This window comes from Poeciliopsis prolifica, unplaced genomic scaffold (assembly GCF_027474105.1).
Source record: "Poeciliopsis prolifica strain line A6 unplaced genomic scaffold, Auburn_PproV2 SCAFFOLD002, whole genome shotgun sequence".
Taxonomy (NCBI): domain Eukaryota; kingdom Metazoa; phylum Chordata; class Actinopteri; order Cyprinodontiformes; family Poeciliidae; genus Poeciliopsis; species Poeciliopsis prolifica.
Genome location: NW_026562377.1, coordinates 24,638,423 through 24,651,213, shown reverse-complemented (window position 1 = coordinate 24,651,213; position 12,791 = coordinate 24,638,423). Strand labels below are relative to the sequence as shown.

The following is a 12,791-nucleotide window of genomic DNA, read 5'->3' as shown; positions in this document are numbered from 1 at the left end:
AAAAATATAATTCTTTAGATTTTTTGGCAACACTTTATTTGAAGAGGTGTGCATAAGACTGACATGGTACTGTCATAAACATGACGTAGCACTTGTCACATGAAGGAGTCTTCATGAAGGAGTCCATAAAGACAAATGATATGTATAACTGTCAGTTTAAAAGTCCCATCAGATTCCCGATTACAAAAGAAAAAGTGAACAACCGTTTTCACCCTTTCCCTGATTGATATTTTTCTTTCTACTCTGTTTTCAACCCTTCAAAATTGAACAAACTTATGATAGATCCAAATCCCGGAGATGGAGCGCGCTCATGCACAGCACCTCCTGGAGGTGACAGCCCATCATCACAGGGAACTGGATTTAGAGACGGAGCGCCTGAGGGACAGTCGGCTCCAGGCGGAGCTGTCCTTGGAGTCCAGAAAGATGGCTCACTGCCAGAGGGTCAGACACCTCGAGGAATAGGTATTAGACCTGCAGCTGTAAAAATATTCATCTACTTTTATCGTCTTTTTTATAATCTACATTCTTCCTCCTTCCTGGTCCCCCCAGGTGCTGGCTCTCAAAGAGCAGCTCGACTGAGAGATGAGAAGGTGTCAGGAATATTTCATTCAGATGCTACAGCCCTGTGTGTAGGCAGTGAAGTATGTGGCGCCTCTGTGTTCTTCCTCCGCTGTCCTCCTGGAAGCTTTCCAACATCTGCATGTGTCAAGCCACAGCCATACTTGGAAGCGCACATAACACGCTGCTGAGGCGTTCACAGCCGTCCCGCAGACAGACATGCGCATGGGATTACGCTAATCTGCGAGAAAGCTCAACAACAACAAACAATAAGCGTATTGTTCTGAAGTGAACTGGATGTGCCACATTGTTTTGTGGGATTGCTTTGTGGCTCAGAGAACTTTATCTGTCCAACTTTCCTGTGATGAAAATTGTTCGTTAATTTGGGCTTTGATTGATCTGCATACTCATTCGTTATCATGGTCATGTGGCCGTTTTCTGATCAAATTCATTGTTTAATTGATCTAAATGAGAATAACTGAGTTGAATTATTAGAGAATGCAAATATCAAGTGGAATTGTTTGAAAGTTTTGCATCATGTCATATTACAAAATGTGCTGCATTGTTAAAAAGTCACCATCATTTTCAGTCAAAGATTGTAAACTTTCTCAGCCACATTGAGCATCTCTGCTCATTTATTTCAAATAAAAATATCCATACATTTACAGATATGCAATGGAAAGTGTTGTTAAGACTGAAAGATCCTGTTTTTCCAAATATTCAGACTTCAAATCAAGCTTAATTTTCTCTTGATTTCTTTTTTGTATACTGTGTGAGTTTTTTTCTGTTTTGTTTTTTTCATCTCAGAGACAACATGTTAGTAACTGCACGTAGAGAGAGGTTAACTGTGCGGGGGGAAAAATCTGTCAGAGTTTCTTTAAAGCAGCCCTTTGATTAACATAGATCCACCCAGTGGTTATCCAGTTACCGACCTCTCTCTGACTATTGGCCAGACAGAGTTAATTATGCAAGGTAGTGAATCCCCTGTGGGGGAGGTGGGGCCAAAAGCTGAAAGAACTCTTTTGGCAAGCAGAATAGAGCTTTTATTGAGGATATTTCTAAGCTGACCATCAGGGATCAAATCACTGGATTGTTTTTAAAAAAGGAAAAAAAAAAAATCAAAAAAAGAAAAACATCTCAGCTGAATCACGCTGCTCCCCCCCCCCCCACACTCCTCTTCTTTCATTTCTTTCCCTGTTTCATTTCAGTGAGACGGACTGTAAGCTCACGCGGCGGCCGGCAGCAAGCAGAATGCAAGGAACCTGCTGTATTCCCCTGTCTCACACAAGAAGCCCAGCTTGCTGCTGAAAGGACGAGTGAGAGGGGAGGCAGAGGCAGATCCGAGGAGGGGGCAGCGGTCGGGGAGGACTCCGGCTTTGCTGCGGCTCAGAGGAGGAAAAAGCGTCCGGTCTTGTCCTGTTCTGCTCCACTCTGCACTTGTTGCCTGAGGTGCGTGAGCTCCTCCCTCCCTTCCACGGTGACTGCTGTCAGCTCCATCCCTGGGCGGCCAAGGCCATGCTGCTGCTGGTGCTGCAAGCCCTCCTGCCCTGCTTCTGCACCCTGCTGCCCGGGGTGGAAACCGCCGTGTCCCTGGAGGACTTCTACCCCTTCGGTCCTGACCAGGGGGACGCCCAGACCACCGCCCAGGACGACGGAGGCTCCGGGCTCCGGGAAATCTCTGTCGCCTTCCCGTTCTTTGGTGACAGACACTCGGGACTTTACGTGAGTAGTTGAAAAGAACTGTGTGTTTTCTGTCTGAGTTGGATGTGTCTTGGTATATCATCACGTGTGTGTGTGTGTGTGTTAGGGGGCGGGGGGGAGGGGGAGAAGGGGGGAAAAGCAGGTAACAATTGAAGCTGACAAGGTGTGACTTGTGCAGGGTGGGGGTCTGGTGAGATCCGGTGCGCGGCCAAATCCTTCACTGCAAAGTTCGTTCTGAGTTTTCACTGAGTCCTCTGTGTAATAATCTCATTTGTTAAAAAGAAAAAAATGCAGGGCTCTCCCTTTCTCCTTACATCTGCTCCATTCCTGCACTCTGCTTGCTCCCGAGCACACGTGGGAGACCAAACTATTAGCAGAACAGTGGTAACCCGCCGCTAAAAGTAAATCTGCGAAAGAGCCTTCTGAGGGAAATGACAGTTTGTGTTCAGCATCTGTGAGTAATTCTTCTACACAAGAAGCTGGGAAGAAGGGGAGGAAATGCGCACGCCAGAAAGAGCAAAAACAGTGCTCTTGGGAGGAAGCTGAAAGGTTTGACAAGGCTTTTCGCGCAGCGCAAGCGAAGCATCCTTTGATCTGCCTCTGTCATATATTGGGTTCAGCTCCAGCAAATGGAAAAGGAAAAGGCAGAACTCTCTTAAATCAACACCACCTGTTGTGGTTATGCATCCACACTTTCTCTCCAAATCTGCCCCTCCTCGCCTGGAGCTGTGCCTGTCCCCCCCCCAAACCCCCCTTAGCACCCCTCCCGTTGAGATCTCTGGCATTAAAAAGAATGAGGAACCATGACAACAATTAGCAAGGTCAAAAGGTCGTCTTCCAAAACACCATGTCTCTCACAGCCTTCTGCAATAACACTAATCTCCACCTGTCAAATTAGACAAGATAAGACAAGCTGCAGGCTGCTTGACTTGTTGATCTCAGATCAAATTAGCATCACGACAGTCATGAAAACCAGGGCAAACTTGCCCTGTTGCATATGATGTTATATTGCTCAGCATTTTCAGTCGTTTGTAATTCTGAAGTTGCTGAAAACGCCATGAATGAATGAATCAACCTGAAATGACGCTCACTCCTTTCAGCGGCTCACCTGAATCCATTAAACATCTGCTGCAAGGCGTGCAGGCCGCGGGGCGATATCTGCCGTCGGGAAGCAGATAGTATTTCACTCAGCTCTCAGGGATAAATTTGTAGATTTCTCCCAGGAGCTCGCTCCAAGCCTCTGGGCCGCTGCCACAAAGAAGCCGTGGAAGCAGACCGATTTTAGACGCTGTGTGGGTGCTGTCTTACTTCATTAGCATTACTGAAGCTTTTGAGCCCTTGAAACCTTTTGCAGCTGATCCTTTTTAGAACTATATGATCCCTAATATGTGCTATTTCCAGACCCAGAAGGAATTCAACCTTTAGTTACCGTGATCTCTAAATGTCACTTTAAACTTCTTTTATTGAACCCAGGGTCTTTCCCAACTTCCACTCCTATTTATGCCACATAGTAACCAGGCTTGTCCCACTGTTATGGTTTTGTATCTGGGAGTTTTCTCGTGTTGCTGGGATCTCTTCTTCTACTACTCCTCCATATCCTCCCCTCCTTCTCCTCCCACACCTCAGATAACATGGCAGGGGTCTTTCCCCTCTGGAACTGTCCGACTGTTTGTATCTGAGAAACGACCGATCACTTTAACAGAGCACAGATGTGTGTGCGTAACCCCATTAGGAGGTTCTGAACGATTATCATGCTCAGATTAACCATTCCCTTTGAATTTGAGAACATGGAACACGAAGGAGGACATCCAGAATCAGAGAAACGACAGCCGTTCATGAGCAGATGTGAGAATATTCTTGTCTGATCAAATCTACTTCTTGTTTGGAGAGTATCTATATACATAACCTAATCAATTTCTTTTGCAGGTGACTCAATTCTCAACAAGCTTTCAGCTGCTCATTAATTATTGATTTTTGGAGCAGAAGCAATGAGTTGGCACATGTTTGGGAGAGCAAAGTTTTTAATAAAATTTTAATGCAAATCATTACAGAGTTGACATGTTGAACTCTTCAGAATCTTATGGGAGAAATTAGTGTGTGCAGCATTATTAGCATGATTAAATAATAATAATATATGCATACATACATTTAAATATTCACTTTGTTTGAAAACACCAAGTGCAATATATTTACTGAATGTCTTAACAGTTCAGTATTCAGTGTTCAGTAACACTTGTACGTATTTATATATATATATATCTGTGCAATGACAATAAAGTAAGTCTTGGTCTAATATAAGAGAAAGTTTAGTTCTGTAAAATTACAAATTATGTTTGTTTTTTTACTTTGAATTTTCCTGAAGAAATTCACCTTCAGAAAATTTACCTACAAATACAAAAATTAATGAAAAATTTTTGAGTGGTGACCGTTTTGTGACAAAGGCCAAAGCAATGAGCGGTAGATCAACTTGATCAAATTAATCTTTTGCTTACATGACAGCAGTGCACTGAGATGGGCCAGAGGTGTTTCTCTTAATTAGCTGGTTGGTGTCTCAGAACAAGAGCCTCTGCATTTATTGTCATTAGATCAGTCAAACTTTTCCACCATTTTGAGAGAATGGAAAAAAATAACAAGATTCATATAGCTGGAAAAAGGTACCTGTTGTTTTGTTCTAATCTGTTTAAGAGAAAAACTCCTCACACATCTTCCTCCTTAGTGTGACACTCAGTCAGACTGTCAGTTTTCCAAAACCACAGAAAAAACAACCTTGCAAAAGTGCACATGGTGTCAATGTGATCCCGTCAGCCTGAGGGTCCAATGGACCCCATTCCGAAAGACCGAGGGAGGGTATTAAGCCTTGCTAACCAGATTACCATTAAGTGATGCACCTCTGGTCCAGCCCAATGTACTGGTGTCACAGGATCAACCTGGTGTCCCATGGCAACCATTCAGATGTGCCAAGCATCTGGGTGGACCTCGTAATGGACACTCCACTGGAGTGTTAAACTCCAGTCCTCAAGGGGCGCTGTCCTGCAGTTTTTAGATGTGCCACAGGTACAAAACAATTTTATTAATTTCATTAAGCCATTTACCTCCTCCTTGTGTAGATCAGTTCTAATGACTTAATTATTCTATTTAGGATAATCAGCAGAGCCACATCTCAAACTTGCAGGACACCGGGCCTTGAGGACTGGAGTTTGATACCCCTGTCGTAATGCCTTCAAGACGCACCTCCTCCTTGGAGGTGCAGTTTCTAAGCTGTTTAGCTTCTGCCTAACAGGGACGCCCTCCCATGTGACTGCCCCACTCAGTTCCTTCAGACTAGCAGCAATGAGCAAACACTTGGTGGAACTGTGCATCTCCTGAACTCATTATAGTAGCTATTTCTCAGTGCAACGCTGGTAAAAATGTTGTTAAAGGGTTAATAGAGGAGTCATGTTCTGATGGCTTCCTGAAAGCAGATTTTCAGAAAGAGATGAAGGCCCAATTTCAAGGTTGTATATCACTAAGTTAGATTTGTTTTAAGTCATATTTTATATATTCAGCATATTTAATAATAACTGATATTAACTTCAAGTAGAAAGTTACTTGATAATGTTATAAAATGGCATCATATGCCTGGAAAATACATAGTACTGCCTCTTTAAGCAGATGGCTCTTTGAAATAGCTGTTGTTGAAATCAAACTTATTTTCCCCACTGAGAGCTGATCTGTGCAGTGCATCATTGCTTTTCTAAGTTGTGATTCCAATAATAGTTTAATTATGTCTGCAGGGGTCTGCTGTTTCATTACTCAGAAATAGATTTATCAGTGAAGGTATTGTTGACGTTTCACTGTTACACTAAACTAACTTGATTTACTGTAGAAGATGTTTGCTTCTATCTTTTTTTAAATACAAATCTAAATGTATAATGTTTAGGGTCTTTTCCTCCCATCTTACGCCATCACAGCTAATGTAAACAGAAGAACGTTGCGCAACCACAATAACTGTACTCTGTGAAACAGGAAACACGTTACTCGGCTGAGAAAAACATTAGGCGGTTGAACAGTATGAAGCCATATAAAATACAATAGGAATTTAGCCAAGAGATGTATTTTTTTTAATCAAATAATTCCAGAAATTGTTGCAGATCTACTCAAACCCAACCAAAAAAAGACACTTTAACATAGAAGTTTAAGAAGAAGAAAAAGAAAAAAAAGAAAAGCATTTTCTACCGTTTAACTCAAGCACAATTACAAAAGCAAGTGGGACCTTGAAGTTTGAACATAGCAGCTGACAGGTGGGAGTGGCGGAGTGTTCAAAGTGCTAAACTTCATCCCACATGATCAGCAAAAAAATGCCATTATTCCTTATTTAATGGGACCAACACAAAACCAAAAACACCAAAAAAAGGTTAACTATCCAATGATCTACAGCGCAACTACAAATGTAAGAATTAGTGATTGTGGCCTATAAAGAGCAATGTGCTCTTAATGGATAACAGCTGCAATGAAAAACAAGGGATGACGTTTCAGGCATCTGAGCAGCAGCTCTCAATCATATAACTTTCTGAAGCTTATCCCAAATGGAAAACACAGGTTGTAGCAGTGGGCTATTGTAAATGAGTAGTTCCAAATAATATAAAGCAGCAGGTGAAGGTTGTTAAAGCAAGCAGTGCTGCAATTGTTTTCTCTTTCTGCCTGACTATAGGGAGCCTGCAGAGCAACAAGACGCTCTGCTGTTTTATTTACTGCTCCATATGTCAAGTCTGTATCCACATCAGAGATACTTTTTCATAGAGATGCACAACTCAGGCTCCTGAGTCCAGTAGTTCAGATTTAGGACTAAAAAACAAAAATGTTTTTTTTTTGTTTTGTTTTGTTTTTTGAGGCAGAAGTTGTAAAACCCAACACAAAATACAGGAATAACAAGATTTTGTAAATTTATGCGTTGACATTCATCATTTACCTCTACTGTTATACATTCAACTTGACAAAACACATCACATCATGGTTGATGACGTGTTTATGGACTGAAAATGGTGAGATGTTTTAGTATTGATGCAACTAGTTGACAGAAAAAAGATCCAGTTAAGAGAAATCTGTCTGCAGGCGAACTAGATGTTTTTGTTTAGGTATGTGTAAGATTTAAGGCGTAACAGAGAAATGTTGACAGGGTTGAATTTCTTTATAAATGAATGCTCAGCATGAGGGATTGCTGACAAGTAAACAAACTGAAACTGCTCCTTGTTCCTTGATTCTCATCCAGGTGGAGAGAATGTTGCAACTCTGTGGTTCGACAAAAGTTTCATAGTTTCTGTAGACAGAAAACTTTTTAATCATAAGCTGAAATTGACTATTTTTGGGAAGCTTTAAAATGATTGAATTCATTCATATAAATATATACTTTTTTAGAATTTATTAGAACTAAATTGTTTGGCACACAAGTCGTTGTAAACTGCCGTTCCTCTTGTCTTTTTATTTTGAAAGACTGAATTTTATAAGAGCAGACTGATCACAAAGGCAGAAGGAAAATGTAAGTGACTCCAAAGGTTTTCATCATTTAAAATACATCACAGTTGAATTAAACATGCTATTTAATTATCTAATTACCTATATACTGGATATATATTAAAGAAATGTGTTTTCTGTTGTAAGTCAACAACTCTTTCTGAGCCAGGGCCGAGAAGGTGCAAGTGCATTCACCTTCTCTGGTCCTGTCGGCTACCTGGACAAGGTTGTAGCTGTGGAACCTCACATTTTGACAAGAAAAACTAATGTTTTTCCAAGCTGATCTATGGCCCTCTTTTTTCATTTAGAGCTTTGCTTTGGCGAGGCTTAAGCCAGAAGAAAGTTTATTTTAGCCTATAAAACTGCTTGGCTCTAAAGAAAACCACCCAAGCAAAATCCTGAATATATCCGGCGAAGAAATCCCCCCCGAAAAAATATTTTAAAAAAGTTTGTTGCAGTATGAAGTGGTACCACTTAAAGTGAGGGATACATCTTCTATGATTGACTCATTGCTATGAATGGGTATTTATCGTCTCGTTAATGGTTTATTGTCATACATTTCTTCCATTATGTGAATTTTGATTTATCGTTGTCACAATAGATTCAAAATAATCAAATAATGTTGTTCGTATAATTGGGATTGTTATTTTTACTATTTTCTCTATCCTTTGTTCAATGAGAGTGTCAATAAATTCAAAAATATGATAAAATGCAGCTATTGTGAGCAGGTCAGCATCACAAATCACATTTCTTTATGTGGCTGCTGTCCTAAAGAAGTGGATCACAAATGGCTATGTTTTTCTAGGGTAGCATTTGTGTTTGTGGAGCTATGACTGCAGCGTCATGCAGTCAGATATAGTCACATAAAAAACGAAGTAATGAATAATTTTCATTGTCACGTTTATTGTTATCATAATAGTCCCACAAAATATTGTGATAACACTTTAAAGGGGCAGTGTTATGTAAAATAAAATATTGTTGTAACATTATCCCCTCATCAAAAACATCCCCTCCATGCTTGTTTGAGAAATCCTTTAATCAAAACGCCTGGGAGGACCTAGCGCCACCTTTGAGGAAAAAGCTCCTCCTCTGACCCACCAGCCTCACAAAGCTTTTGTCCTCTGCTATTGCTTCACTCAGCTCCTTCAGACTAGCCAGCGGTAATTAGCAAACACCTGGCGGACCTCCACATCTACTGAGCTCATTATATAAGCTACTTCTCAGTGCAATGCTGGTAATAAAGGGCTAATAGAGAAGGAATGTTCAGATTCCAATTCGAAGATACTTTATTGATCCCAAAGGTAAATTAAATGTTGTTGTATTCAATAATTCAGATTCTTCAAGGACTCATCAAGTTGTGATAGCGTCCAGAGTTTTAGAAAGAACTGGAGTATCTTAAAGAGACAGACACCAAATTTTAAGCCACTAGATTACAAAGGCAAAGTTCTTTTAAGTCGTATTCAATATGTGGATCATTTTTAAAACAACTGAAGTTAATGCAATTACTTGCTAGTGTTAATAAATGGCATTATGTGACTGGAAAATACATAATATCTTCCCTTTAAGTCCATATCACCCAGCTCCTACTCGTTGCACTTCTCTCCTGTCGGTGTTTCCAAACTAAGTCATGCTACAGCACAACTCAAGGCAGCTCTGAACCCCCTTACGTTCTCACATCAGTGTGATACAGAACCTTCCCTCCCTGAATGTCACAGATCAGTTAGAATGAGAGAAAAATATGTTTTTTTCCTCAAATGTTATTTCCATGTGAAAGCCACCTTTAGAGGCTCTCTATAAGGTGGAAATGCACTTGTCTAAGCAGTTCCAGATGCTACTACACTGGATTAGATATAAAAATAACATATCCTTATGTTACAATATAAAATGTTATTTATTTTTTGGCATTTTCTACACTAATTCTCGTTTAAGGATGGGTCACTTTCAGGCTGCTGTCAGCACAGGGCTCTCATTTGCTATTGCCCTGCTCTTGTATTATTATTATTATTATTATTATTATTATTATTATTATTAATTAAGCAATTTATTTTTTCCTGGTATCAGATGGCGCTCCAGCCGACCCCTGAATTCTGCCTCAGGAGTCCATCCCCTCTCTCTCTCCTTCTCTCTGTATCTTTCTTTCTCTCTGCACCGGCCACATTCTCACCACATCACGCTGATTCAGAGGGGAAGACTGTGGTTGGGCAATTAACTGAACTGCTGCGCTGTGCCAAACAAAACTTCCTTTGCTGTTTTTACAGCAAAGTTCTTCAAATTATGGTTTTCATGCATCCGCGGAGCCGGGTTCAGCCATCTGACGTTGCTTTGTCACTGTCACATGCCACTCAGCGTGAAAGCGAAGAGAGTTCACCCTGGGGTTTTAGAACAGAGAGGAAAGGTGCCAGCCAGCGCGGACAGACTCTTCCCATGCTAATAATACTCCGGCACAATGCATGAATGAAAGCCTTTCATTGGGATTCATCCCCTCTGTCTGCAGGATGAACCTTTCCCCACTGGTGGTTTGATAGGACAGTTAGCCTGTCGTGCTGTATCTGGTTCTAACTTTATCAGAGCAATGATTCAGAATCTGTCACCATGTTGAAATTGAAGAATCACGATGTTCATTCATGTGCTATAACTTAAATCACTTCTTATATCACATAGCACCAGAGAAGGTCCCAAACTGGGCGTTTGCAAACTAGATTCTCATGCTATGATAAAAATGCAAAAAAAAAAAAAAAAAATGAAATCAGTTTAAAATGTAACTTTTTGAAATCTTGACATATGTTGAAACTAGCTGTTGGTTGTAACAAGTTACATTTACTTGAGTAGTGTTTTGAATAAACAAAAACAAAAAAAACTCTTAGGAGTAATTTCACTTCACTGCACCTTTTATTTGAGTGATATTATTATGAAGTATCATTCCTACCATTTCACGGAATGATCAAGAAACTTGATTTACCCAAAATGCACCAGACACAGACTCTAACTTGACGCTCATGTTGTAGCGACACGTCTTGCTTCTATGCGAGCTCTGTAAACAAGTTTTTTTATTTCAGTCTTTAAGATCCTAGAATTTGCATGACTAGAATTTTGTCTGTCTGATGACATCATTTTTAAATATTCAGAAGTTGTGATCAGTTACACTGTACTAGAGGAACCATTTCACCAAATACTTTTTCACTCTTGAAAAATTTCTTGAAATACTACTTTCTATGTGTGTGAAAATATGTTGAACTACTCTTGCTTGAGTACAATTTTTTGCGTACTCTGCCCACCTCTGGTCTAGCTGCTGCCTGGCCCACGCCTTCTACAGAGCTATGTAAACAACTCGCTCCTTATATGTTTCTCAGACTTCATTTTGCAGATTCTGTTTCATCTTAACTTGCATTTACAATTCCTAATGATGCTCGGCGCAATTTTAGATATTTTTCCCTAATTGCATGTTAAAACAGTATTAATCACAACTAGTCAGAAACGCTCAGATTTGTCTGCTTTTATTGGAGACTCAGTGGGGACTAAATGTGTATTGTGGAATTTAGCCAGATAAAGAAAATTAAGTGAGTAAATGAATGTCATGTGAACCTTTTATTTTCTGTAGGATGACTAAATGCTAAAAAAAAATAACATTTAGTCATAAGCACGACATAAGTGCTTACTCATAGTTCAGGTGCTAATAGAGATAAGCACAAAATTATTCGCACCACTGCCAGATTAAGTCTTAAGGTAATCTTTTGGGGAGTTTTTTACCAACATGTTTCTTCTCACTGGTTGTTTTTTTGTTTTGTTTTGTTTTTTTTTTTCTTTTTTACAAGTTTTTGGAGTGGCCCAGTCTAAACTCCTGATTTGAATCTGACAGAGGATCAGTGAAGAGGGCAAAGGATGAGGGTGATGGAAAGGAGGCCAGTCAGTCTTAAAAATAAATTTAAGACTGAACCATGCAGAATACTGCTCAGGGTCTATAAATCATTTGCGATTTTTAATTTAAAAAAGGTATCTTTCTTATTTATACTAATTTTATGTTGACTTATTCTCTTTTCAGAAATGCCTCTTTCATAGAAATATAAAAAAACATGTTGAAAGTAAATTATTTGACATCGAAATCTACCAGTTATATATATATATATATATATATGGATGTTTTAGCTGCTATTGTAAAGTCCACGTTTACATCTTTAAAATAACTTCCCAGTTATACCAGTTATGAGCAAATCAAACAGCAAACCTTCACATGCAGCATGTGGAAACACCATTTTCCTGGACTCACGTCGCTGCATTACCTTTTGCTTGTCTGAAGGTTTTTGCTTACTTTACTGCTGGTGGAAGTCTGCAGAGTCAAAGACCACAAATGCTCTTCCAGGTGTGCTGACTTTGGAGGTGTGAGCAGCAGAAAGCAGGTTCTCTGAATTGCTGTCATCATTTGAATTAAAGGAAGCGTCTGTTTGCTAAGTAGGAAGCGCCCACTTCCACGAAAGCAGCTTTCACTGCTCATTTCCAGAGTTTACCCAGTGACGTCGGCGCAGTGCGGCCAAGTTTATGTTTCCCCATTCAGCACTTTTCGCCTAACTCCACCTAATCCTATAAAGAAGTCAGAGCAACTTCAGGCTGACATGTGGGGTGTTTTATTCATGTGGCTTTGTTGGTTCCTCTCCTCAGGTTAACAACAACGGTCTTGTGTCTTTCCTGAGGGAGGTCTCTCAGTTTACACCGGTGGCTTTTCCAATTGCTGGCGACAGAAGGGTGGTGGCGCCGTTCTGGGCCGATGTGGACAACCGCCTGGCAGGGAGCGTCTTCTACAGGCAGAGCCAGGACGCTTCCGTCTTGAGGAGGGCTTCAGGTGACGTCAGGACGTACTTCGCAGAGTTCCCCGACTTCAACGCAACATGGGTGCTCATTTCTACTTGGCACCAAGTCACTTTCTTTGGAGGAAACTCCCAAACGCCGGTACAAATTTACCCAAATCTGTTCTGTCAACATCAAGTTAAGTAGTAGTGTAACTTTGAGTGTTTTCAAAATCTGATCTCAACATATAATACAGTAGAAAT

General features: G+C 40.4%; 2 protein-coding genes across 3 annotated transcripts in view; both read left to right on the top strand.

Annotated features, from left to right (window-relative positions):
* The window catches only part of crocc2 (ciliary rootlet coiled-coil, rootletin family member 2), a 43,379-nt gene extending 42,154 nt beyond the window's left edge, over positions 1–1,225 (top strand). The window contains exons 33-34 of the mRNA XM_055060571.1: positions 283–462; positions 550–1,225. Coding sequence (XP_054916546.1) covers positions 283–462 — 180 coding nt within the window. The 3' untranslated portion in view covers positions 550–1,225. The remainder of the gene's footprint in view (positions 1–282; positions 463–549) is intronic.
* Positions 1,226–1,264: 39 nt separating this feature from the next.
* The window catches only part of sned1 (sushi, nidogen and EGF-like domains 1), a 33,484-nt gene continuing 21,957 nt past the window's right edge, over positions 1,265–12,791 (top strand). For both annotated transcript variants that reach the window (XM_055060717.1, XM_055060708.1), the window contains exons 1-2: positions 1,265–2,280; positions 12,403–12,690. In XM_055060717.1, the coding sequence (XP_054916692.1) occupies positions 2,074–2,280; positions 12,403–12,690 (495 nt within the window). In that variant the 5' untranslated portion in view covers positions 1,265–2,073. The remainder of the gene's footprint in view (positions 2,281–12,402; positions 12,691–12,791) is intronic.